Genomic DNA, 25,564 nt, shown 5'->3' on the forward strand with positions numbered 1-25,564 from the left:
AATCATAGAGATCGTTTTGTGCTATTGATTCTGTTGTGCAAAGAACTGCACAAAAATAATCCATCATTTGTTGGCAATGCGTCCCTGTAAATAACATTAGTGTAACAATAAGTGTTGACATCATACTGCCTCAAAGCATTCATTTTACCAAGAAACTGCAGTCAAATGTATGCTGAATATTGTTTTTGCAGTTTCACATTAATGTAAGCTGAATGACGTATTTCCAATAAGCCTGTGTTGCAATGATTATTGCACACTACTATACAATCTATAGTAAGCTATACATAAATTTCAAACAAACACAGTGAAGTTAAAAGACACACACAAAGGAAACATGAACAGAGAAAGAGAATGGAGGTCTAAGGTCTATAAGCGAACTGACCCTACAGCAGGGTAAAACAGCAGTCTGGCACTTATTTTAACAGCTGCAAGGGATTTCCACTGTAAAATCAGCTGACTTGATGAAAGCAGCGCTTGTAGCCTGCAGTGGGTTTCTCTCTGCAAGTCATTATGTTATTGGAGGGCCAGATTAAAGGCAGTTATGTCCTTGACGGCCAGCTTCGCACTCATCAAAAGCAGGAACTTAAACCTGGGATTCAGGGAGCTGGCAGTGTATCGCCTAACATATGGATGCCAGACTGTTATCGGGAGTTTCGTTCTCATTATATCTCTCTCACATCTGTTTTGGACATGAGCCAGTGCAGAGATTGGTTCTTTGGAAGCACGGTGGTCCAGTCCTAATATCTAAACCACCTTCAAAAGCCCTAAATAGTTTTAACAACAACAAGTAAGCACTTAAACATTCCCATAATCATGAAAGACTTAAGTAGGTAAAAGATCACTTTGAGAGTCGAAAAAACATATACAGAAGAAACTAAATTAATACCAGTGGCTCAACATTGAGCCACACTGAGCCAATGCTGTTTGTTTAAAACAGAAAGAGAGAATGTGTGTATAAATAACCCTTGTGCACTCTTACAGACATTTTGTTCTTTATAATTGTATTATTTTGTGGCAATTTTATGCATATTTGGCAGAATTAAATAAAATAAAAAATAAAGTAACAGTGGGATTATATTAACATACTATACTTTAAAGCAGGGGTCTCAAACTCAAATTGACAAGGGGCTATTTCAGTGACAGACAATTCATAGGAGGGCCGTTTTAACATTCAAGCATAAATAAAAAGTGGAAAGCTGATGTATTTAATGCACCTTAGGATAACAGACATGATATTTATATTTCAAACATTCATATTTCTCAGTCCTTCTTCCACAGACTATATGCAGTCAAAACTCTAGCTTTATGTTTCTTGTTGTACATATTGAAGGGGTAGTTTAAATTGCTATAAAAATTACTACAAATAATAGGCATAATATATATTAATCTGCCACAACCAATTGTATTGTGCAATAGCGTAAAAACAGCCGAAAACAATTTGGGTAACTTAAGTGACTTTACAGGCAATTGTTCTTCTCAATATCTTTATTTTTTAGTAAAACTACCACAAAGACGGGAAAATATGCACATAGTCACATTTACTTTATCAAGTTCAATTTAACCAGCAGTACAATTTTACTAATGTACGTGGTTTTTATGCAAACCTTAATAAGCATATGAGGAAAATCTACATTTAATATGCCCACATATTACAAGTCAGAAATTTTTGTATGAAGTGTGCTTGATTTTAAAATAAGTGAAGGTTACACTGTCTACTATCTATGCTTATTTATTGATCATCAACATGCAAACTCCAAACGCCAACTGACCCAGCTGAGGCTCGAACCAGCGACCTTCTTGCAGTGAGGCTACCAACATTGACTAATTACTTGGACTATATATGCACCACAGTTTCACTCATACTTTGCTGAGTATTGATTAGTTGTTGCATTTATTCAAAGTGGTTTCCTTCTTTTTCCCATGCTTTGACCTTTGGACTGTTTATCGTGTTTTTAAATCTTTGCTGTCTGCCCTGAACTTTTGCCTGTTTTTGGATTGGGCTCTTAGATTGTCTATCACACTGTATATGCTGGTTTTCGACCCCTGCCAGCCTGACCATTCTAAAATAAAGCTGTGTTTGGAACTAACCCCTGTCTGCACGTCTACCATTCGCAACAACTAACATCTATGATCTAGTAGTATACTTGTATTCGTACTACTAGAATATGGATTTGGACTGCATTAGCCCACTTTTAGTACATACAGTAAAAAAATATTTTTAAGTGTACAATATGTGTAATAGTAGTAAAATGTTAGAGCACAAATAGTCCACAATTCAGTTTTTCATTTGTACTGCAAGTATTTAAAAGTTTTATATATACATGTATGTATAGTGTATATACTGTATTCATAGTTAACCCGTAGTTTTAGAATACATACTTTGTGCAAATTTCAAAAAGATGGTGTCTGTGTGTGTGATGAACTTTCTTTTTCACATTTATTGTCTAATACCAACATGACCACTGATTTATCTTGCATACTTCATTCATTTGGAACTTTCTTTTAAGGCAGATCCATAGCAGTTTAGAGTAACAACAGCCAACTTAAGTGGCACAAATCATCTGTATGTATCAGGACAGATGTTTAATAGGGCACTCACCTCCCCTGTATGGCTTCCAGGTGTAGAATTTTCCCCGGAAAGGAACGCTGTCAAAGTCTGAGCACTGAATCTCCCGAAAATCCTGAGACCCGACTGGACACTCCTACACACACACACACACACACACACCCACTATTCAATCCATCAGTCTGAGAATAATATTGTAGACCATAGTAACTATGAACAGTTTCAATTTACTCAAATATACCTAGATTAACATTTTGCCTAATGCACGCAACAAACCACCAATGGGTCAGTCATGTCTAATTTAGATTATACACAAGCAGAATCCATCCACAAAAGCCATTCTCCATATACACACAAATGTGAGTCATTAAGTGGCAAGTGGGCTTCGAACTCACATCAATGTTGCAGGATCTGAAGCGCTTCCTCTCTCCAAGACAATATTTCCCTCCAACCGTTGGCCTGCATCCACACAAGGACAGGCATCAGACACATCTGAGTGTAATTTCAATGTAACTCCCAATTACACAATCATTCTGCTCAAGTTCATTTCAGCCAGACATCTTCTGTCTTTCTGTCAATCTGTTAGTTTTTCCCGTTTTCCCTGGCACGCTGTCAGACTAGGTTCACAGAGTACAATGGGCTGAGAGTAAGAACAGTATGAACCATCAAATCATAGCTATATTTACACAGTACTAATATTCAAAAGAATGCCTGAAAGACTGTCATTCAAAAAATTATTTTGATAGAAGTGCCTTATGCTTATTTAATGCAATAAAATACACATTTTGTGAATTACAATACTACTGGCCACAAACTTACATAAATGATCTACTACGCTGCACAGAACACTATAGTGCATCCGGAAAGTATTCATAGCGCTTCACTTTTTCCGCATTGTTTTATGTTACAGCCTTATTCCAAAATTAATTAAATTTATTTATTTCCTCAAAATTCTACACACAATATCCCGTAATAACAATTTAAAAAAAGATTTTTTTAAACTGTTGCAAATTTACTAAAAATAAAAAAGCTGAAAAATCACATGTACATAAGTATTCACAGCCTTTGCTGTGAAGCTCTAAATGGAGCTCAGGTACATTCTGTTTCCACTGATCATTCTTAAGATGTTTCTGCAGCTTAATTGGAGTTTATCTGTGGTAAATTCAGCTGATTGGACATGATTTGAAAAGGCATACACCTGTCTAGTTAAGGCCCAAGGTTGACTGTGCATGTCAAAGCACAAAACAAGCATGAAGACAAAGAAATTGTCTGTAGACCTCTGAGACAGGATTGTCTCGAGGCACAAGGCTGGGGAAGGTTACAGAAAAATTTCTGCTGCTCTGAAAGTTCCAATGAGCATAGTGGCCACCATCATCCATAAGTGGAAGGTGTTTGGAACCACCAGAACTCTTCCTAGAGCTGGCCAGCCTTAGTTAAGGAGGTGATCAATAACCTGATAGTCACTCTGTCTGAGCTCCAGCGTTCTTCTGTGGAGAGAAGAGAGCCTTACAGAAGGACAATCATCAGTGCAGCAATCCACCAATCAGGCCTGTGTGGTAGAGTGGCCAGACGGAAGCCATTCCCCACCTGGAATTTGCCAAAAGGCATCTGAAGGACTCTCAGACCATAAGAAACTAAATTCTCTGCTCTGATGACACTAAAATTGAACTTTTTTTAGTGAATGCCAGACAATAGTTTGGAGAATATCAGGCACCGCTCATCACCAGGCTAATACCATCCCTACAGTGTAACATGGTGGTGGCAGCATCATGCTGTGGGGATGTTTTTCAGCAGCAGGAACTGGAAGACTAGTCAGGAAAGGGAAAGATAAATGCAGCAATGTACAGAGATATCCTGAATGAAAACCTGCTTCAGATTGCTCTTGATCTCAGACTGGAGCGACGGTTCATCTTCCAACAGGACAATGACCAAATGCACATCGCCAAAATGTCAATGGAGTGGCTTCACAACAACTCGGTGAATGTCCTTGAGTGGCACAGCCAGAGTCCAGACCTAAATCCTATTGAACATCTCTGGAGAGATCTGAAAATGGCTGTACACCGTCGATTCCCATCCAGCCTGATAGAGCTTGAGAGGTATTGCAAAGAGGAATGAGCAAAAGTTCCCAAAGACAGGTGTGCTTGTGACATCATATTCAAAAACACTTGAGGCTATAATTGCTGCCAAAGGTGCATTAACATAATATTGATCAAAGGCTGTGAATACTTATGTACATGTGATTTTTCAGGTTTTTTATTTTTTATAAATTTTCTACAATTTCAAATAATCTTTTTTTCACATTGTCATTATGGTATGTTGTGTGTAGAATTTTAAAGAACTAAATGAATTTAAATAATAAATAAATAAAAGCTGTAACATAAAAAAATGTGGAAAAGTGAAGCGCTATGACTACTTTCCGCATGCACTGTATATACCACAATGCAATATGCATATATGGATCTCCTGAGTAGACATCTATCTATTGTAATAAAAGAACAGAAGGTAATACTGGTCTACAAAAAAAAATAGTGTAATTACATAGTTCTCTGGTCTTGCCATTAATGAAATTAATGAAAAAATTGGACTAATTTAATGTAGCCTTTTATTAACTATATTGTATTTATTAGCACACCACTATTTAAAACATTGTTAAAAAGTGTACAGTATTACCCTTTCAAAAAAGTATCAAACAATCACATGACCATGACTTACCTGGGGCTGTCACAATGACGAATGGAGGATGAGACTCCGCCCCCACATGTGCGACTACACTCCTCCCATGGAGACCAGTGGCCCCACCCACCATCCACACCCTCGGGCCGTGTTCCATACGGCACACACAATCTCTTGTAGCACCACTAATGAGAAAAAAAGTGTATATATACATAAGATTTAATATGTGGCAATCGAATAAATTGATAAACAGCCATATAGCTATAGAAAAAAGATAAGCTCACATGTTTCTGTGGAAACATTATTGTTTTATTATTATTTTTGTTACTTATTAAGTCTGATAATATTTCAAATAAAGACAAATTTTAGGTTCCAAATGACAACTTTTTTTTTTGGTAAGAACTGTCAGTAGTTTTAAGATCAAAACAAAAATGACATAACTACTGTATAAAATGTAGATCGAAAGAAATTAAGAGTTTCCAGGTGGTCGCTTTTTTTCCCCATCCTTATATTTTGTAAGCAAGAACATGATTGATCTACATACTCTACAACCCAAAAAGCTCTGCTTCCCAAAACTAGCATTCTTATATTCCTGGCTCAATCCCAGAATTTCCTGTGCTTACCCCTTTTTCGATAGTGCTGGTCTGGCAAATGGTGCCCTCAGCTGCTGGGATGCTACTGGTGATGCAGCGATTGCCTTTACTCATGCACCAGAGCTCACTGCACACTTCCTGAAAACACAAGCATGTTAACAAATTAAAATACAGACATTAAAGCGATAGTTCACTCCAAAAAAAAAAAAAAAAGAAAATTCTCCTCAGGGTCAGTTCAGAAAAGTCACCAGAAGTAGAAGATTTGGGTTTATGATTTAAAAATCTGAAACATTTTATATAAAACCACACTGATCCACTTTATTAAATGTGAATTTATTCCCTGGTGGCATACAGGTTAGTTATATGATGCGTTTATGTCATTTTGGAAGCTTCAAAAAAGGGCCACTAACCTGATTTAAATTTAAAGCTGATTTAAATTTAATTCAAGCTTCAGCTCTGAAATCTGAAAGCGGTGGCAACAATTCTGTGACAGCTCTTAAAAATTCCTTATATATATATATATGTTACTTGCTTCATTAAGTGACTGTTACTGTTCCTTTTGTATGTACTCTGAACTGTTTATCAAGTTTCCTTTACATGTGCACACATATACATGCACAAACACACGCACCTGCCAGTATTTGACTGTATTGTTGTTGTTTTTGGTATTTTTGTTATTGTTTCATAGCTTTGTATTTGTATCATCTTAAATTGTGTACCTTTTTGTATATTCTAATAATAATGAAAAAAAATCATGTCATGGGGAGTCATAATGGACGTCGTGACACAAGATTCAATCAATACCATGTCTGCGATGTCTCATAACACAGAATCGCAGAAAGTCTTGCATGTCTCTAAATCAGATGTGACAAGACTATAGACAAGAACAGCAGTGGCATGGGGGTAAGAGAAGGGAGGAGTCAGTTAATGTTGAGGAGGTGGAAGTAAGCAGACCGGGTGATGTTGTTGATATGAAAATCATAAGATGAGGTGCTATCAAGGATGACACCTAGACTCTTGACCTGTTTAGAGGGATAAATGGAACGTCAATAGAAAGAGAAAAGCTGTCAGTTTTGGAGGGTGTTGGTTTGATACCAACAAGGAAAACCTCAGTTTTAGCACTATGTAATTTGAAAAAGTTAAGAATATTTAATATTTTATATATATTTTATATTGCAGCCTCTTACGATTAAATAATCGCAATGTTTCAAATTGCGATTGGGTCTCGATTTCAATTAATTGCACAGCCCTAGGAGTCATTTACATTTTTGGGTGAATTATTACTTTAAATTCATTCATTCATTTTTGGCTTAGTCCCTTTATTAATCCGGGGTCGCCACAGCGGAATGAAGCACCAACTTATCCAGCATATGTTTTACGCAGCGGATGCCCTTTCAACTGCAACCCATCTCTGTGAAACAGACAATTGTAAATTGTAAACTTGGAACTCTAAAACATTAACAAGACACAAAATGTTCAACTTAAAATTAAATTAAAACAGAATTCTAAAAACGTGAAGTTTTCAGTGTTAACAATTCTGAACTAATAAATTCTGAATCATAATCTCAGAATACTAAACTAAGATTTTTAAAACAAAAAAATAAGAATTCTAAAACAATAAAAATTTAAAACATAAAATGAGAATTCTAAACTGAAAAAATTCTGGGTGCTCTGGTTTCCCCCTCAGTCCAAAAACATGCGCTAAAGGTGAATTGAATAAACGAAATTGTCTGTAGTAAGTGTGTAAATGCAAGTGTGTAAGGGTGTTTCCCAGTACTGGGTTGCAGCTGGAAGGTCCTCCGCGGTGTAAAACAAAAGCTGAATAAGTTGCCGGTTCATTTGGCTGTGGTGATCCCTGGGAAATAAATGTACTAAGCCGAAGAAAAATTAATCAATGACAGAATGACAATTCTATCTTTTACCTCTAAATTTTGGAGCAGCAGTGACCAATGCTCCACCCACTACCAACAAACAGTGCAAATAACTCAATCTAGTTGGTCTCCTTATGCTAAAAAAAATTACATTTGCTGTTTATTCAGACTACTTATTTAAATTGAGATGAAACAACACAATTGTTAAGTTTTGGAGGGACTTAATTGCTTCATGTTCAATCCACTAAAATTTGTAAAAACTAGTAAGTTAACTTAATTCCTTTATCTTGTACCAACAAAAATCGATGGTGTATATCCCAGCATTTTTTACAGTGTATGTTTTAAAACCTAAGAAAATACACTAATATATATGGACATTTTTTGGATAGATTTTTTTTAGAAGATTGTTTTCTTTCTTCAATTTAAAATTACAATGTTATGAATCATAGGCTTACAACACTTTTTTATTTATAATGGGAAAAAGAATGGGAAAACAACTTCCAGAATCAGCATTGATAAAAAAAAAAAAAATCAATGATAGATTTTATTATGATAGTGAATGTTTACTGCACTACAAAGCCCCCCTTTTGTTTCCGCTACATCTCATGACGTAGATCAGATCTAAACAACACGCTACACTTTAAGACCTAGCTAATAACTTCCTGCTTTATTAGATTACACAGTTACAGTGTGTGTTTTCCTCCTCCAGATGTTCAGCTTCCTGCACTGGCATCCCATAAAGCATTCAATACAGAAAGCTGAAGTCTACTAGAGCAGATATAGCACACTTTACAGACTGAGCTCCATTCTCAGTCTCTGGAGGTGTAAAGGTCAACCACGGCTGGCAGAGAATGGAGCCGCAAACCAAACAGAAGCTAGTCTCTGACCAATTTGGTTTTGGACAAAAGTGGCAAAACGCCAGCGGTCTGAAGTCTTAGGGGGAGCAAAAAAAGATGGAATGTTACAGTCGGCGAAAGGTACAGCTACCATCTGGTGCAGATTTACAGAGAGAGAGAGAGAGAGTGAGTGTTAAATGATTTACTGTAGAGATATAAAGGCAGCCTGGACAGGACTTAACCAACAATTCATATAGAAAAAGACGCCACTTGCGCATAGATGTCTCATAATGCTTACAAAAGATGATTTTCATCATAGGTGCCCTTTAAAACACTGATGAAGACCTTGTAGGTCGAAACATTGTTTAATTAAATTGCCTTTTAAGAGCTAAAGTGACAGTGTGCCTATTCGGTTTACTTTTTCTATTATGTTTGGCTTGATCTGGCTTCAGGATATCCTCTGATATGCTCACACTGATGTCTTTCTATATATTTAAAACACTGAAAAACTAAACATTAGAAAGGTAGTATAAAATTATTTTCTAAATCATTCTAATCTGCAACATTAATCAACAATGATAATTTTCTTTCTTGGAAAAAAGAGCTGTTGTTACACGTAGTGATGCAAGTACCCCGTATTTACACTGACGAGACTTCACTCCGTACTGGAAGCGGCACTGCTCGTCTGCATCATAAGCTTGGCCTGGGGCTGTGGTGGGGTACACAAACTCCTGCTTGGGGGGCACATTATTGAGGCAGGAACCCATGCCAGAGCTAAGAAATAATCATAAAAAAGAGAATAGCTGTGTTAAAAAGTATGGATGTTTAATTCGAATTTTAACAGCCTATTTGTTAACTCAGTATAGCTCATTAAATATTTATTTTAATCGTTACTCTTATTATCGGTTATAATTTATATATTATTACAATCTAACTGAAATTCAGTATTTCAGCAGTCAATATTTGACTTGGTGGAAAACAGATCTCAGACTCATGCAGCAGACACACTCACTCGAGGAAGTTGGTGATGTAATCGCGGCTGCAGGCGGACCAGACGAACGGGTTGGTCTTCATGGTAATGTGGGCAGCCATGAGTTTGGCGGTCTCCTGACTGCGCACCCCGCATGCATTGCCAACACCATCATGATTCATCCCAAACCTGGAACACAGAGAGAGATGAATGATTTTATGGAATTATAAAAATGGAATCCCACAGCTCTGCTTACAGAATATGAGCACACACACACACACACAAACCCATCAGCACCTCAGGCAAACTTATGCAACCCTACACACACGGTTAAACATATGCCCTGTAGTCTAGACAGCCCCAGTTTGCATATGTCCATCAGTTCAAAGGTACCTGGACGAACCATTAAAACCAGAGCACTAATGACTTCACCACCTATAAAAACAGCTCAGAGGCCTGTGAGAATCGCCAAGTACTGGGTGACCCAGCATAAACAGAGCACAGATCTGGTCAACGATAACCAAAAAACACTTTTCAGCTACTGTAAAAGAAATAGTAGTGATTTTAATGGTTAAAAAACAGGAAAATCTGTAACCTGGTTAATCTGGTTAAGTTTAATCAATAAATACATTAAATAACCCTAAATTCAGGGTTTCTGCAGGTTTCACCAAGTTTAATTTAAGACTTTTTAAGATATTAAGACAATTCATTCATTTTCTTGTCGGCTTAGTCCCTTTATTAATCTGGGGTCGCCACAGCGGAATGAACCGCCAAGTTATCCAGTACATTTTTACGCAGCGGATGCCCTTCCAGCCACAATCTCTTGGAAACCTCCACACACACATTCACACAAACACTCATACATTACGGACAGTTTAGCTTACTCAATTCACCTGTACCGCATGTTTTTGGACTGTGGGGGAAACCAAAGCCACTGGAGGAAACCACGAACGCAGGGAGAACATCCAAACTCCACACAGAAACGCCAACTGAGCCGAGAATCGAACCAGCGACCTTCTTTCTGTGAGACGATGGCACAACCTACTGCGCCACTGCGTCGCCACATTAAGACCATAATGAATTAAATTTTATACACGGTTAAACACAAGGAGGTTTTTCAAATAGCTCAAAAGGCACATGTTTTTATTCGCCCCATCAAAAAAAAAATCTAATTTAATACATTTAATAATAAAATAATAATCTATTGATAAAAAAAATTATATTTTAGATATGTATCAGCAAAATTATTTTAAATACTGTGTCGAAACTCTCTGGTTTCTCAAATTTTTATTAACACAAACTTTCTTTTAAGTAAAAAAATGACAAATGTTTTAAAAACTATAATAGGCTAAATGTATGCACAACAGTCTGTCCAGGACAGTATCCTCAGCAGTAAAATTAAACTATTATAGTAAATAGAGTTATAATAAAAGGGCAACGCAATGGCGCAGTAGGTAGAACTGTCGCCTCAAAGCAAGAAGGTCACTGGTGTAAGCCTCGGCTGGATCGGTTAGTGTTTCTGTGTGGAGTTAGCATGTTCTCCTTGCGTTCGCGTGGGTTTCCTAAAGACATGCTGTACAGGTGAATTGAATAAGCTAAATTGTCCGTAGTGTATGGGTGTGAATAAATGTGTGTGGATGTTTCCAGGAGATGGGTTGCAGCTGGAAGGGCATCCGCTGCGTAAAACATATGCTGGATAAGTCGGTGGTTCATTCTGCTGAGCCGACCCCAGATTAATAAAGGTCAAAAAAGAAAATAAATAAATAAATAAGTTATAAGCAAAAAGTTTTATTGAGATGGATTGTTGGTGATTGTATGTGTGGTAATGGCCAGATTGGGTCTCTACAGACGAACAAGGAAATGTTAAGACCTGTTTAAAAAAGATTTAAGACCTACACAACAATATTTCATTAAATTCAAGAATGTTAAGGCCTAAAATTCTGTTTTTGAATATTTAAGACATTCTAAGACTTTAAGACCTTGCATTACTATAGTTCTTTTTAGTTTTTTCTAATCAGTTATGTACATATTGGTATAAAGAGTTGGTGTTACATCAACTTTTGATAAGTGAAGTTTCACAAACTAATTTCGAGAGGAGCACGTGATGCGATTGAGTGCAGCTGGTCTCTCATCTACAATAATTAGTAGACAATCAGATTAATCCATACTCACTATAAGTAGCATAGCAATAATCACTCCCTTATCTTTGTTTTCCGAAGAAACCCCCAATCCACCCCTTCTCCCTCTTTCCTCCTTTACCACGGGGAGCTCTCGAGGACCACCTGATCTCGTACTCCCCTTACAAGCTCTATTGACCAGGCGGGAGCCCTGGTCTCAATTATCTCAGAGCTCAGGGTTCTCTCTCGGGACAACATGCCAAACCTGCTAATAGCATCAAGCAATATCTAAGTGTGAACTCTTGAAACAATGTTTTTACGTTACTTTATTTTCATGTGTGTTACGATGATGGTGTTTAAAATTGTTAGTGTTCTAGAATGAATTGTCAAGGAAGCGCCTTCTATATCATTGTGGAGAGGTAAGCATGATCGAATACCCAATAAAGGGGGAGAGCATGCTCAGAGCCCGGCGGCTAATCAGCAGGCCAATCCGAAATAATAAGCAACACCTGTTTATTCTAGTGATTGGACCGGAGAGACACCCGTCTTAAGGAGAACGGGAGGAACAGTCGGGAGAGGGAGAGAGCTGAGCGACGGCCACACAGTGGGAGCTGGCCTTTACAGTGATCACATTATTAAAATAAAGAAATCTGTTATTTACCTCAACGCCGACCCTGTCTTCTTCTTCCCACGCAAAGAACCTTTGTTACAGTGGTGCCGAAATCCGGGGAAGAAGAAGAGACCTCGCCGCTAAGATGACCACTCCGTCAACCAGTCCGTTTGCAGAAGTGATCCAGGCGCTCGCGGTCCTCCACCGTGAACAACACCAAGAGATCCTGGACATACGAGCCGAGCAGGAGGAGCGCTTTAAGGTCCTTGTGGAGGCCCAGCGCGAGGACCGCGAGCTCGTCCGGAGCATGCTGAAGCAGGGGATCCAGCCCGGAGCAACATCAGCCACCCACCCTCCCATCACACTACACAAAATGGGGCCACAAGATGACCCGGAAGTCTTCTTAGACCTGTTTGAGAAGATGGCAGGAGCGTGTGGGTGGCCCCGGGCCGATTGGCCGGTGAGAGTCATCCCGCTGCTGTCGGGCGAAGCCCAGACCGCCGCACAGCAGCTACCGGCCGAGGATCTCCTGAATTATGCGCACCTGAAACGAGCCATACTTCAGCGGGCCGGCCGCAATCCGGAGGAACAACGCCAGCGCTTCCGGTCGCTGAAGCTGGAGGAGAGCGGTCGGCCCTTTATATTCGCCCAGCAGCTCCGTGACGCCTGCCGCAGATGGCTGGTGCAGGATGACCGGACCATCGATCAGATCGTCGACGCTGTGGTACTGGAACAGTTCATCGCCCGCCTTCCCTCCCGAACATCGGAGTGGGTCCAGTGCCACCGACCAGACGATCTGGAAACGGCCATCCAGCTGGCGGAGGATCACCTGGTAGCGAGGTCCAGGGTCGGCGAACTAACCTCTCTCTCTCTCTCTCTCTCTCCCCCTGTCCCTCCTCTTTCTCTCTCTCCTCCTATCCCCAGGCCCAGATCGAGGGGACCGCCCATACCGACTCCCAGGAGGCGGATCCCAGGCCCGGAGCCCCAGCGCAGCACGCATCGCTGGGGCACCTATCGGGATAGAGACGGGGAGGCACGTGGCATGGGCGGGCCTACAGCGATGACGGGTCTCTCTCCGGCCCAATCAGTTGGTCCTGCTGCCCTCGGGGGTATAACGGGAAGGTCTGGGCCGGCATGTTGGCATTGCGGGGGGGCGGATCATGCACCAGAGAACTGCTCCGTGATGGAGGTGGGTGCATTGGTCCGCCTGCCCGATGTGCCAGCAGTCGCCCCCGGTCGCGACGGGCTATACCGGATACCTGTGAGTATAAAAGGGGGTACATATCAAGCTTTGGTGGATTCGGGGTGTAATCAGACCTCCATCCACCAAAGCTTGCTTCAAGACCCGGCTTTGGATATGAGCCGCACGGTAAGGGTAAGGTGTGTACACGGGGATGTAATTCACTATCCGCTAACGGCAATAGATATTCAATTTCGGGGGAAAAAGCATAGAGTGGAGGTAGCGGTTAACCCGCACCTCAAACACCCGCTAATTCTGGGAACTAATTGGCCTGGATTTAATAGATTATTGGGAGTTTTATGTGCGGGTGTTTCTTGGAAGAAGAAATCGCCAGATAGGGGACGTGTCGCTCAGCTGGGGGAATCCCAAGCAGTGACGTCACGCGCTGACTCAGGGGAAGGGCTGGGAATTTCCCGGTGTAAAGACTTTCCCCTGGAGCAGTCGCGTGATGATACACTAAAACATGCACTCGAAAGAGTGCAAGTTATTGATGGGAAAATCCTCCAGCCTGATCGACCCCTCTCCTATCCGTATTTTGCGGTTATTAATGATAGGGTGTATCGAGTGACCCAAGACACTCAGACAAAAGAAGATACAACCCAGCTATTAGTACCAAAGAGCCGCCGGGAAATGCTTTTTCAGGCGGCTCATTCTAATCCTATGGCCGGACATTTAGGTCAGGCGGCCACACTAAATCGCCTCATGACCCGATTCTTTTGGCCGGGCATTCACGGTGATGTCAGCAGATGGTGCGCTGCGTGCAGTGAATGTCAGCTGGTAAATCCGCCGGCCACCCCAAAAGCGCCGTTGCGCCCTTTACCAATTATGGAGATCCCCTTCGAGAGAATTGGTATGGATCTCATCGGGCCATTAGAGCGATCCGCACGCGGGCATCGGTTTGCATTAGTTCTGGTGGATTATGCAACCCGCTACCCGGAAGCAGTCGCGCTCCGTAATATCTCAGCAAAGAGCGTTGCGGAGGCGCTGTTTCGCCTCATCTCCCGTGTGGGAATCCCCAAGGAGATTCTCACTGATCAAGGCACCGCGTTCATGTCACGCACGATGCGCGAGCTTTACGGATTATTGGGCATTAAATCTATTCGCACCAGCGTCTATCACCCACAAACAGACGGGCTGGTGGAAAGATTTAATCGCACGCTTAAATCAATGATCCGTAAATTCGTTCACGAGGACGCGAAAAATTGGGATAAGTGGTTGGAGCCCTTATTATTCGCTGTGCGGGAGGTTCCCCAAGCCTCCACGGGGTTTTCCCCCTTCGAGCTTCTCTACGGCAGACAGCCCAGAGGGGTTTTGGATGTTGTTAGAGAGGCTTGGGAGGACGAGCCTTCTAAAAGTAAAAATGAAATTCAATATATCCTGGACCTTAGAGCAAAACTCCACACACTGGGGCGGCTCTCTACAGAGAATTTGCTTAAGGCTCAGGATGACCAACGCCGGCGATATGATAAGGGCACTAAACTCCGTAAATTTTCACAGGGAGATAAAGTACTTGTACTGCTACCCACTTCCAGCTCTAAATTACTCGCCAAGTGGCAAGGGCCGTTTGTGGTCACACGACGAGTCAGTGATCTCGATTACGAGGTGGTTCGTTCGGACAGGGCTGACTCGCGTCAGATTTATCATATTAATCTGCTTAAGCAGTGGAGGGAGCCGGAGGACGTGGCGCTGGCTACGCTTGTTACTAACGAGGATGACCTGGGGCCGGAGAGCTCCGGCCGTGAACGGCCGAGCGCTCTGGTCACCGGGGGCGATCATCTCTCAGCGAGCCAGCTCCTCGACATCCGGCACCTCCAACGTGAATACTCTGACGTGTTTTCGCCCCTGCCCGGTCGTACCAACCTGATTCAGCACCATATCGAGACCGAACCGGGCGTGGTCGTTAGGACCCGGCCGTATCGCCTGCCTGAACACAAGAAAAAAGTGATTCAGGAAGAATTGAATAATATGCTGAAAATGGGAGTAGTAGAAGAATCCCACAGCGACTGGGCCAGCCCGATTGTCTTGGTACCTAAGACGGACGGCTCGGTCCGGTTCTGTGTGGATTATCGCAAGGTGAATGCTGTGTCGAAATTCGACGCTTATCCAATGCCGCGTATTGACGAGTTGCTCGACCGGTTAGGTGCTGCTCGATATTACTCGACATTGGATTTAACGAAGGGCTATTGGCAGATCCCCTTATCTCCAATATCCCGCGAAAAAACAGCCTTCACTACGCCGTTTGGATTGCACCAATTTGTGACGCTTCCGTTCGGGCTGTTCGGGGCGCCGGCGACGTTCCAGCGCCTGATGGACAAAATACTCGGCCCTCACGCAGCATATGCCGCTGCTTATTTAGATGACATCATCATTTACAGTAATGATTGGCAGCGGCATATGCAACATCTGAGGGCGGTATTGTCAGCGCTGAGACGGGCCGGGCTCACGGCCAACCCACGGAAGTGCGCAATTGGGCGAGTGGAGGTAAGGTATCTGGGCTTCCACTTAGGTCACGGGCAGGTGCAGCCCCAAATTGATAAGACTGCAGCCATTGCAACCTGTCCGAGACCCAAGACCAAAAAGGAGGTGAGACAGTTTTTGGGACTGGCAGGATATTATAGGCGGTTTGTCCCTAATTATTCGGCCCTTGTCAGCCCATTGACTGATCTCACTAAAAAGGAGGGACCGGATACCGTCCAATGGTCGGAGCAGTGCCAACAGGCCTTCTCAAAGGTAAAATCTATACTTTGTGGGGGGCCGCTATTGCACGCTCCTGATTTTGCTCTCCCCTTTATTTTACAGACGGACGCGTCCGATCGGGGTCTGGGGGCGGTTCTCTCCCAGGAGGTGGCAGGAGTGGAGCGGCCGGTGCTGTACATTAGCCGCAAGCTAAGTAAAAGTGAGGCTAAGTACAGCACCATAGAGAAGGAATGTTTGGCGATCAGGTGGGCCGTTCTTACTCTTCGCTATTACCTCCTGGGTAGGGAATTCGTCCTCTGTTCAGATCATGCTCCTCTCCAGTGGCTCCACCGTATGAAGGATACCAACGCGCGGATCACCCGTTGGTATCTAGCATTACAGCCTTTTAAATTCAAGGTGATCCACAGACCGGGGGCGCAGATGGCTGTAGCCGACTTCCTCTCCAGGGCGGGGGGGGGGAGGGCTGCAGGCCGGACGGCTCCCCGGCCTGAGGCGGGCGGTGGGGGTATGTGGAGAGGTAAGCATGATCGAATACCCAATAAAGGGGGAGAGCATGCTCAGAGCCCGGCGGCTAATCAGCAGGCCAATCCGAAATAATAAGCAACACCTGTTTATTCTAGTGATTGGACCGGAGAGACACCCGTCTTAAGGAGAACGGGAGGAACAGTCGGGAGAGGGAGAGAGCTGAGCGACGGCCACACAGTGGGAGCTGGCCTTTACAGTGATCACATTATTAAAATAAAGAAATCTGTTATTTACCTCAACGCCGACCCTGTCTTCTTCTTCCCACGCAAAGAACCTTTGTTACAATCATAATGTACCATATTTATGGAAACGTTTGTTTGTTATGAGCTTTGGTTCATCATATGACATTCTCATTCCATATGCTTTTGGTAGGGTTTTTGTAACAAATGCAAGATGTGTAGATTCTAGTATTCATTGTGAACTCAAAACATTGCTGTATTATTACTAGAAATACTGTAAATGAAATACAAAAAGAAACCGAAAAAAAATAGAAAATGAAAGACAGTTTACTATAATTTTTTTTTTTTTTATGGTTTCTACTGTATTTTTAGCTGAAATATTCTGGAAACCACAACTGCTGTTTTATTTTTATTTTACATTTTTTACAGAGTACCAAAACAGCACAATTGCCTTTCATGGAGCTATTCTGAAGGCTTGAAGAACGACACATGTGCAGGGAGCAGGCACCGATATCAGCCAGGCGTGCCTGTAAAGTCTTATGCAAGATTAATCTGTAGAAAGTGAATGGAATAATGGGCCACCAAGTAAAACAATACTTCAACGTCTTGGAGTGCAAGAAACCACAAATGAAAAGAGCAGCACGAGCCGCCTGGAGCCATCCGAGTCTGCCGTCACTCGCTCCACTAACAAGATATAAATATCACAAGACTGAGAGAAAATATTGGTCCAGTTGCTGTTAATGAGCATTATTCATAACGGTCCTTGGCTTTCAACAGAAGGAAGAACAAGTGGAGGATGAGTAAAAGCTGACAGATTTTTTACATTTTGGGTGAACTGTCCCATTATAAAGTCAAAGTCAAATTTGTTATCAATTCTGCCACATCTACAGACATACAGAGAATTGAAATTATATATATATATGCATGTGGCATGTAGAAATTACATAAAATCAATGGTCTCAAACTCAATTCCTGGAGGGCCGCAGCTCTGCATAGGTTAACTCCAAGCAGCTCCAACTCCCACCCGCTTAATAGTCTCTAGTAGACCTTTATTAGTTGGATCAGCTGTGTTTGATTAGGGTTGGAGTAAAACTGTGCAGAGCAGTGGCCCTCCAGGAATCCAGTTTGACCTATGATATAAATAATAGAAATTTAATTTAAAATTGCAATGAACTGTTCACGAAATATACTCTTGTTTCTATGTTTACATAGTAGTGCTAGTAATAAACAAAGTATCTTTGCATTTTTTTTGTAGAAATCATTTTGTCCTCAGAACTTTTAATGCATTATCATGACCTTCTCTCCTCCACAAAATGACTTTTCTTAATTTTTGGTCACATGGAATGCCTTTTGGGAGGGGCTATCGATCCTTTAGGGCGGGACTATCAGTCCTTTTGGAGGGGCTATCAGGGCATAACACATTTTTGCTCTGCCTTTATACATGCATCAATCTTCTTTCATTTTATTTGCAACACCCATTCCTTCCCACACTGCAGTTGTTTCCCAAAAGACAAAATTAGGTATTGCTTTACAATTTTTTTTTTATTTTAGGATTGTTTCATGTGGATGTATGACACGAAAAAGGACAATCTTACAATCTTAACTTCCGTTTCATGGCGACTTTAAGCAAAAATACAAAAGATTCAACTGAATTGAAGTCTAAAACTGAATAAACATACACCCAGAAGTAAAAGACAATAAGGAAAGGAGGAGGTGGAGAACTTACGTGTGTCCAATCTCATGTGCAATGGTAAAAGCAGTGGCGAGGCCAATGTCTTCATTGATGCTGCAGCTTCTCTCTGGCTCACACATACCTCCAACAGGTGCCAGACCTGACATAAACACACGTGTGCACAAGGACATAGTGACAAAAACACAGACAAAACTACCCACCTTATTTTTAACAAGAATGTGTGGAAAATGTATTTAAATTCAAAGTACTTATTTATCACAATCAGAAAAACATTAGTCTTTTGCATTTTACTGCTCTCTGAATGATAGTTTGCCGAAATGTATAACGATAGTGGCTAATTGATTGTAGGTTTTGAATGGCTTTTGAAAAACTTGTGAAAAATAAGGTATCCATACAAATGCACTAATATGCAGAGATGACTATAGCACTGTGGATAAGTACATTAATGAATTAATCTCTACAAGCTGATCCAAAAAATAAACTGTTACAGTACCAATGAACCTTTGATTAGCTTTGTTATAAAGAGAGAAAAAATAAATACAGCGTGAGTCACAATAAAACCATGAATACACACATATTTAATTATTTATACATATACAAACATATTTAATTAAATTATTAATTATTAATTATGCAGATTCTCACTGGATGTATATGGATGCATGAGACTGAACTGAATGAATAAACAGACTGGTTGAATGAATGAACTGGACTGAATGAATGGATAAACTAATAACTAGATGTTTGGACTGGAAATAATGGACAGATTAGATTGGATGAACTGTTAGCATGAAAGAACTGAGCTAGAGGAATGAATGGACTGATTGGATGAGTGTTTGTATTGCTATTTAGTAAGAATATCTGGTAACACTTTAGAATAACTATCCGTTATAACTAGTTAATAGTCCAATAATAAATAGTTAGTTAATGAATTATAAATGAGTTGTTAAATAAAAGTTAATAGTTTGTTAATTATTTATAACTGTGCCTTATAGATAGCCAATAGATAACTTACAAGCTGTTAGTTAACAAGTTATAAATGATTTGTTTACTGTATTTTATTTATTTATAACTATACCAAATAAATTAGTAATAGATCATGAACAAGCTGTTAGTAAATTACTTACTAAAGACTTATTAAAGATCAGTTAATAGTTTTTGTACGTTATTGGGACGTTATTCTAAAGTTGCAACTATTCTTCATTTTTTTTAACTGTTAGTAAATGAGGAATAGTTACAACTTTAGAATAACGTCCCAATAACATACTTAAGCTAATAACTAACTTAACTAATATATTAACACACACTTTACCAATCAGTTGTTCATAGTTTGTTTACCATCTACTTATACCAGTGAAACTTTGTAGAACAGCAAAGGGATGGAAGAAGTTCAAGCTACAGAAATGTGATATTTAAATTATAAAATATTTATACCTTAACCTTGTTCCACTTATAGGCTTTTCTGTGTGCTGTATTTTACCAAAGAAACTACACAGATTAAATGTTGAACATTGTGTTTAATGTATAGAAACACACATACTGAGCCATCACATGGCAGAACAGCAGTATGCAACAGAATACAAACCCATGAGGTTTTGCCACTTTTTGTGCTAAACATGAAAACAAAATAAATAAAAATGTCTTTTATTAAAAAAGTTCTACAAATGTTTCACTGGTGTTAGTAGATGGTTAACAAACTATGAACAACTGATCTGTAAAGTGTGAGTTAATATATTAGTTAAGTGTTAGTTATTCGCTTGTGTATGTTATTGGGACAAACAGTTAATAAATGAAGAATAGTTGCAACTTTACAATAAAGTTCCTATAACATATATAAACTATTACCTGATACTTAACTAGTCTTTAGTAAGTAATTTACTAACACCTTGCTCATGATATATTACTAATTTATTTGGTATAGTTATAAAACATTAAAATACAGTAAACAAATCATTTATAACTTGTTAACTAACAGCTTGTAAGTTATCTATTGGCTATCTATAATGCACAGTTATAAATAATAAACAAACTATTAACTTTTATTTAACAAGTCATTTATAACTCATTAACTAACAGTTTAATAATGGACTATTAACTAGTTATAACGGATAGTTATTCTAAAGTGTTACCGAATATCTTACTTACCAAGAGTTCCACAGGGTTTGTTCTTGTAGATGCAGATGTCATATCTGAAAACATATAAAGTACTTTTTAAATATTGTTTTGGGGGTTGAATTAAATGATAAGGCTTTAAAGAAACACACACACACTTCTACAGCTATCTTTATGGGGACTTCCCATAACCATAATGATTTTCATAATGTACAAACTGTATAATCCTACTCTACCCCTAAACCCAACTCTCACAGGAAACAATGTGCACTTTTACATTTTCAAAATACTTCATTCTGTGTGGTTTACAAGTCAGCCATTTTCCTCATGGAGACCAACAACTGTCCCCACAAGGTCAAAATGTACTGGTATTATTATACCAAATGTCCCTACAAAGTAAAACATACAAGACACACACACAATAGAGCTGTGAGAGTTCACAGACTGGACACTGTCCTGATAAGAGAGTGAAAACAATGAAAGGAAAAGCTTGATGCCTCCAGCAGACACACACACACACACACACACACACACACACACACACACACACACACACACTGATACAAGCCTCCAATATACAGACTCAACACTTCCCACACTTTCTCTCCGTCTGTGTCCTTCTCTCTCACTCTCTATTTCTTCCACACACATTCCCTTATCTCACACATCTCAACTCTCAGTCGCTGGAATTCAGCCTAGCTCCTCATCGTGTAGATTAAACTATAACATGATTTACCATAAATCGCCAGCTTTTCCAAACACACACGTCAAGTCCTTTAAAATCATTTAAAAATTATAACCTGTTGCCTTGTAGAACCAACGTGGTGCTATAAAATTTTATACAAATGTTTTTTTATACTGTAGATCTCTTGTTGAGAAAAAGAGAGAAATGGGCTTAAAGAGATAGTTCCCAAAAAAAAATATGTCATCATTTATTCACTTATTATCACAAGTTTCTTTTTTCTGTTTAACACAAAATGAGCTCTTTTTCTAAATGCTGGAAACCTGTAACCATTGAATTTCATAGTCTCTGTTTAGCTGACTTTGGAAGTCAATGGTAACAAGTTTCCAGCATTTTTCTAGCAGTCTTCTTTTGTGTTCAATAGAAATTTAAATTTTCATTTCACACCTATTTTGGGTGAACTATCCCTTTAAGACTCACAAACAGAGTTGGATTCATCTGTATATTGACCTGGTGATGAGAACTGCTGTATCATGGTGAGCGATTCCATTGTCAGGTATGGCATTTCCATGACCGTTCCGGTGCAAGATAGACTTTTGCCACTTGCAGAAGCTGTCTAAAGACTTCCCTGCATGATGGTTTACCTCTAGCGTGGGCTGGTAAGAGAAGAAAGGAAAATAAATGTATTAGATAAGCTTGGATTAGACAGGATATCCAGATTGATTACATATACGTTTCACTGTGTGTTTATAATTTGAATTCAATGTATGTGGATGCTTAAACGTTATGAATATCGCAGTATAGCAAATCTCTAATAGTTAATTCCCTGATAACTAGGACTGATTCTAGATTTTATACTGTGTAATTTTAGACATGATGATTGTTCTGTCTAGCTGAGCATTTATTTTCAGTTTGTTTTCAAAAAGTTATCTCAAACAGTTCTTACGCTTACTGAGTTAGAAGATTTGATGAGATATTAGGCTAACATGAAGATTCTTTCCAGGTGAATATTTTATTGTCAGTGTAAGTTTAATTTAATTTTTTTAAATTATAATTTGCCATTCGAGTTATGAAGTTTAATATTAAACGGCTTTGCATTTCTGTGTGTAGTTTGAAGTGTTTTTTTATGTGTTGGCATGGGTTTCCTCCTGGTGCTCCTTTTTCCCCCACATGTCCAAAGACGTGGTATAGGTGAATTGGGTAGGCTTAATTGTCCATTGTGTATGTGTGTAAATGAGTGCGTATGAATGTTTCCCAGTGATGGGTTACAGCTGGAAGGGCATCTGCAGCGTAAAACATGCTGGATAAGTTGGTGGTTTATTCAGCTGTGGGGACCCCAGTTTAATAAAGGGACTCAGCCGAAAAGAAAATGAATGAATTAATGACTGTTTATTTTTCAAGCAACAAAACTATTATTGGTCCAAAGAAAAATAAATAAAGCACCCAAAACTAAAAATTCAGCCATCATTTTCTCACCCCATCATTTGTCACAAACAGAGTTTCTGTTGAAAGCAATATTCTGAAAACTGTCAGGAAAAAAATAGCCATTGACCAATTTTGTTGTGATCGCCAGTGGTATTTTCTGGTATTTTCTTTTCTATTCGCTGAAGATTACCTCCGGTATTTCTAACGAACTACAACTCCCAGCACTCTTTGCAACCATCAACCCCTGCAACAGCTGATAATAGCAACAGCTGTGGCTCATGATGATTGACTGTTTGGTAGGACTATAAAGACACTTCACTTTCAAATTGCAGAGTCTTGTTTCTTTTATGAACATTACCAAGTGGTTTTCTTTGTTTGTGTTCCCGTGTTTTGATTCATGTCTAGTTCACCATTTTGATTCTTTGCCGCCTAGCCTAATGATGCTGTTTTGCTCCTGTTTTGACCTTTGCCTGTACGAGCTGTCCTTTAATAAAATGCATTTGTCTGCTTCATAACAAATAGTATTCGTTTTTCCAACTACAGAAGTTACTGGTTTCTAACATTCTTCATAATGTCTTCTTTTGTGTTCAAGTGAAAAGCTTATAAAGGTGGAACTATCGCTTTTAATCATTATCGCACACGTGATTAAAAAGTAGCATTGCAGTATAATATTTTGGACTGTGTAAGAATTTCTATATAGATGCCACAAAACCAAGTTACATTTTGTAGCATCTTTAAATCAGCACATCCACTGGATTAGCCATTACTATTGCTTCAACAACAGCACAACAGAGTTAATTTGGTAATATGGACACAGCAAACCACTAACACACTGTTAGTACACACAGAAATACAGACTCTAATACTCAGCCTGGCACCAAGCACTCAACCCTGCCACAGCCCCATTACACTCATAACACAGAAACGCACACACTGGCATGGTCTATAATTGTACCATCCCACAATCCCATGTTCGGAGTCTTAACTTCCTCTGGGTTTCCTCTACCACAGTGGGCGGTGGGGAGTTCTCATCTGGAAACGACCCATGTTTGGTTCCATGAAACCTCAACGCACCACATGACGGTTATCTCAACACGGCTAATACTGCTCCTTAATGACCGGTCTCCCGTCATTTGTCAAATGACATTACGCGGAACAAATTACAGGGGGATTTATTTTTAGCCGTCTGCGATTCAGAATCATTAATGCTTCATTAAACCCACCACAAAACCCCAGTCCTATCCTTTCCCTGCCCTGCGTCGTCTGGAGGAGCCTGTTTGAGGTCTCAACTCTGTCGGCGTGTTCCAGAGACCCCGTGAAGTGAGCCAAATCGCTCATGTGGTGTCGTCACGCCACGCTCAGGACAGAGGTGGAAGCCTGAATGCGTGACAGGGGCAGATTGATTGCGTTCGGAGGCAGGCAGTGAGAACAGTAGCTGTACAGTTTGGATTGAGCTTAGATTTTGCTCCATTTTTTTTTACACATTTTGTTTTTCTTCTAGGTCCTTGTACATTCATGATTGTGGCAATATAAGAGGTCATAATCAACAATAAGAGCAGTCATGGCAGGCTCTCTGGACACACCCAGCAGCAAACAGACCAGACTTGTGCGGAGCGTCTCAGACTAGGACGATTTAGTCTGTAAACACACAAACAAGGAATTCTTTGACAGGTGAAATAAGCCAGACTAAGGTTTGTGCAAGTATGTGTGGGTCTATCCACAATAATTAGAATGTTTTTCTGATTAATTATTTGTGTATTCATTCATCCATTTTCCTTTGGCTTAATCCCCGATTTATCAGAGGTCACCACAGTGGAATCAACCATCAACTCCTCCGGTTTCGCACAGCAGATGCCCTTCTAGCTGCAACCAAGCACCATGCAGAAAAACACCAACATGCTCTCTCATTCACACACATACTCATACACCACGGCCAATTTAGTTCATCCAATTCACCTATACCGAATTTCTATGGACTATTGGGAAAACTAGAGCATTCGGAGGAACCATTGCAACTCATGCAAACTCTACACAGAAATACCAACTGGCCCAGCCGAGACTTGAACCAGTTGCCTTCTTGCTGTGAGGTGAAAGTGCTAACCATTAAGCCTCTATTTTGTGTAATATTGACCTTTTTTGTTTGTTTCAGTAAGTTTAAAAGGATAATTCAACCCCGCAAAATGTAAATTTGCTGTTCATTTGCTTACCCTCAGACCATCTAATATGTGACACTGGGCCACAAACCAGTTATAAGTGTCAGTGTTTGGAAATTCAGATGTATGACACTGGGCCACAAACCAGTTATAAGTGTCAGTGTTTGGAAATTCAGATGTATACGTTGCCTGGAAGCTGAAAATATACATTGTTAGGATAAGACTAAATCTAGAATCTGAAAATCTAAAATACTTAGAAAATTGCCTTTAAAGTTGTCTAAATGATCTGCTTAACAATGCACATTAGATATAACAATGCAAATTTTGATATATTTACAGTAGAACATTTATAAAATGTCTTCATGGAACATGATCTGGAAAATAAGAGATTTTGAGATCCAGAGTCACATTTGCAAGTCAGGTTTGCCATCAGTAGAAGATTTTAAAAAATGTAAATAGACAAACTAATTGTTTTTCTTAAAATGGCCACAAAGCATCACTATTTTCCATTAGTATTCATATTATTTTGTAGTGCCAGTAGAGTTGGACTTCCATTTTATAGATACAATGTCAGCTAAAACTCTTCTATAATGTTCTACTTAAAAAGAAATGTCACATACAT

At 40.0% G+C, this 25,564-nt stretch overlaps 1 protein-coding gene across 4 annotated transcripts in view; it reads right to left on the minus strand.

Annotated features, from left to right (window-relative positions):
• The window catches only part of adamts10 (ADAM metallopeptidase with thrombospondin type 1 motif, 10), a 92,696-nt gene that overhangs the window by 41,947 nt on the left and 25,185 nt on the right, over positions 1-25,564 (minus strand). For 3 of the 4 annotated variants that reach the window (XM_005166873.6, XM_009303901.5, NM_001123274.1), the window contains 9 exons: positions 21,875-22,020; positions 20,716-20,759; positions 18,604-18,709; positions 9,552-9,698; positions 9,172-9,313; positions 5,863-5,970; positions 5,279-5,424; positions 2,962-3,025; positions 2,600-2,702 (listed from right to left, as the gene is read on the minus strand). In XM_005166873.6, the coding sequence (XP_005166930.1) occupies positions 2,600-2,702; positions 2,962-3,025; positions 5,279-5,424; positions 5,863-5,970; positions 9,172-9,313; positions 9,552-9,698; positions 18,604-18,709; positions 20,716-20,759; positions 21,875-22,020 (1,006 nt within the window). Of the gene's footprint in view, positions 1-2,599; positions 2,703-2,961; positions 3,026-5,278; positions 5,425-5,862; positions 5,971-9,171; positions 9,314-9,551; positions 9,699-18,603; positions 18,710-20,715; positions 20,760-21,874; positions 22,021-25,564 lie in introns of those variants that run through there. The other variant, XM_073909677.1, reaches the window with a different exon arrangement.

The sequence above is a fragment of the Danio rerio genome, chromosome 8, assembly GCF_049306965.1.
Source record: "Danio rerio strain Tuebingen ecotype United States chromosome 8, GRCz12tu, whole genome shotgun sequence".
NCBI classification, from domain to species: Eukaryota; Metazoa; Chordata; class Actinopteri; order Cypriniformes; family Danionidae; genus Danio; species Danio rerio.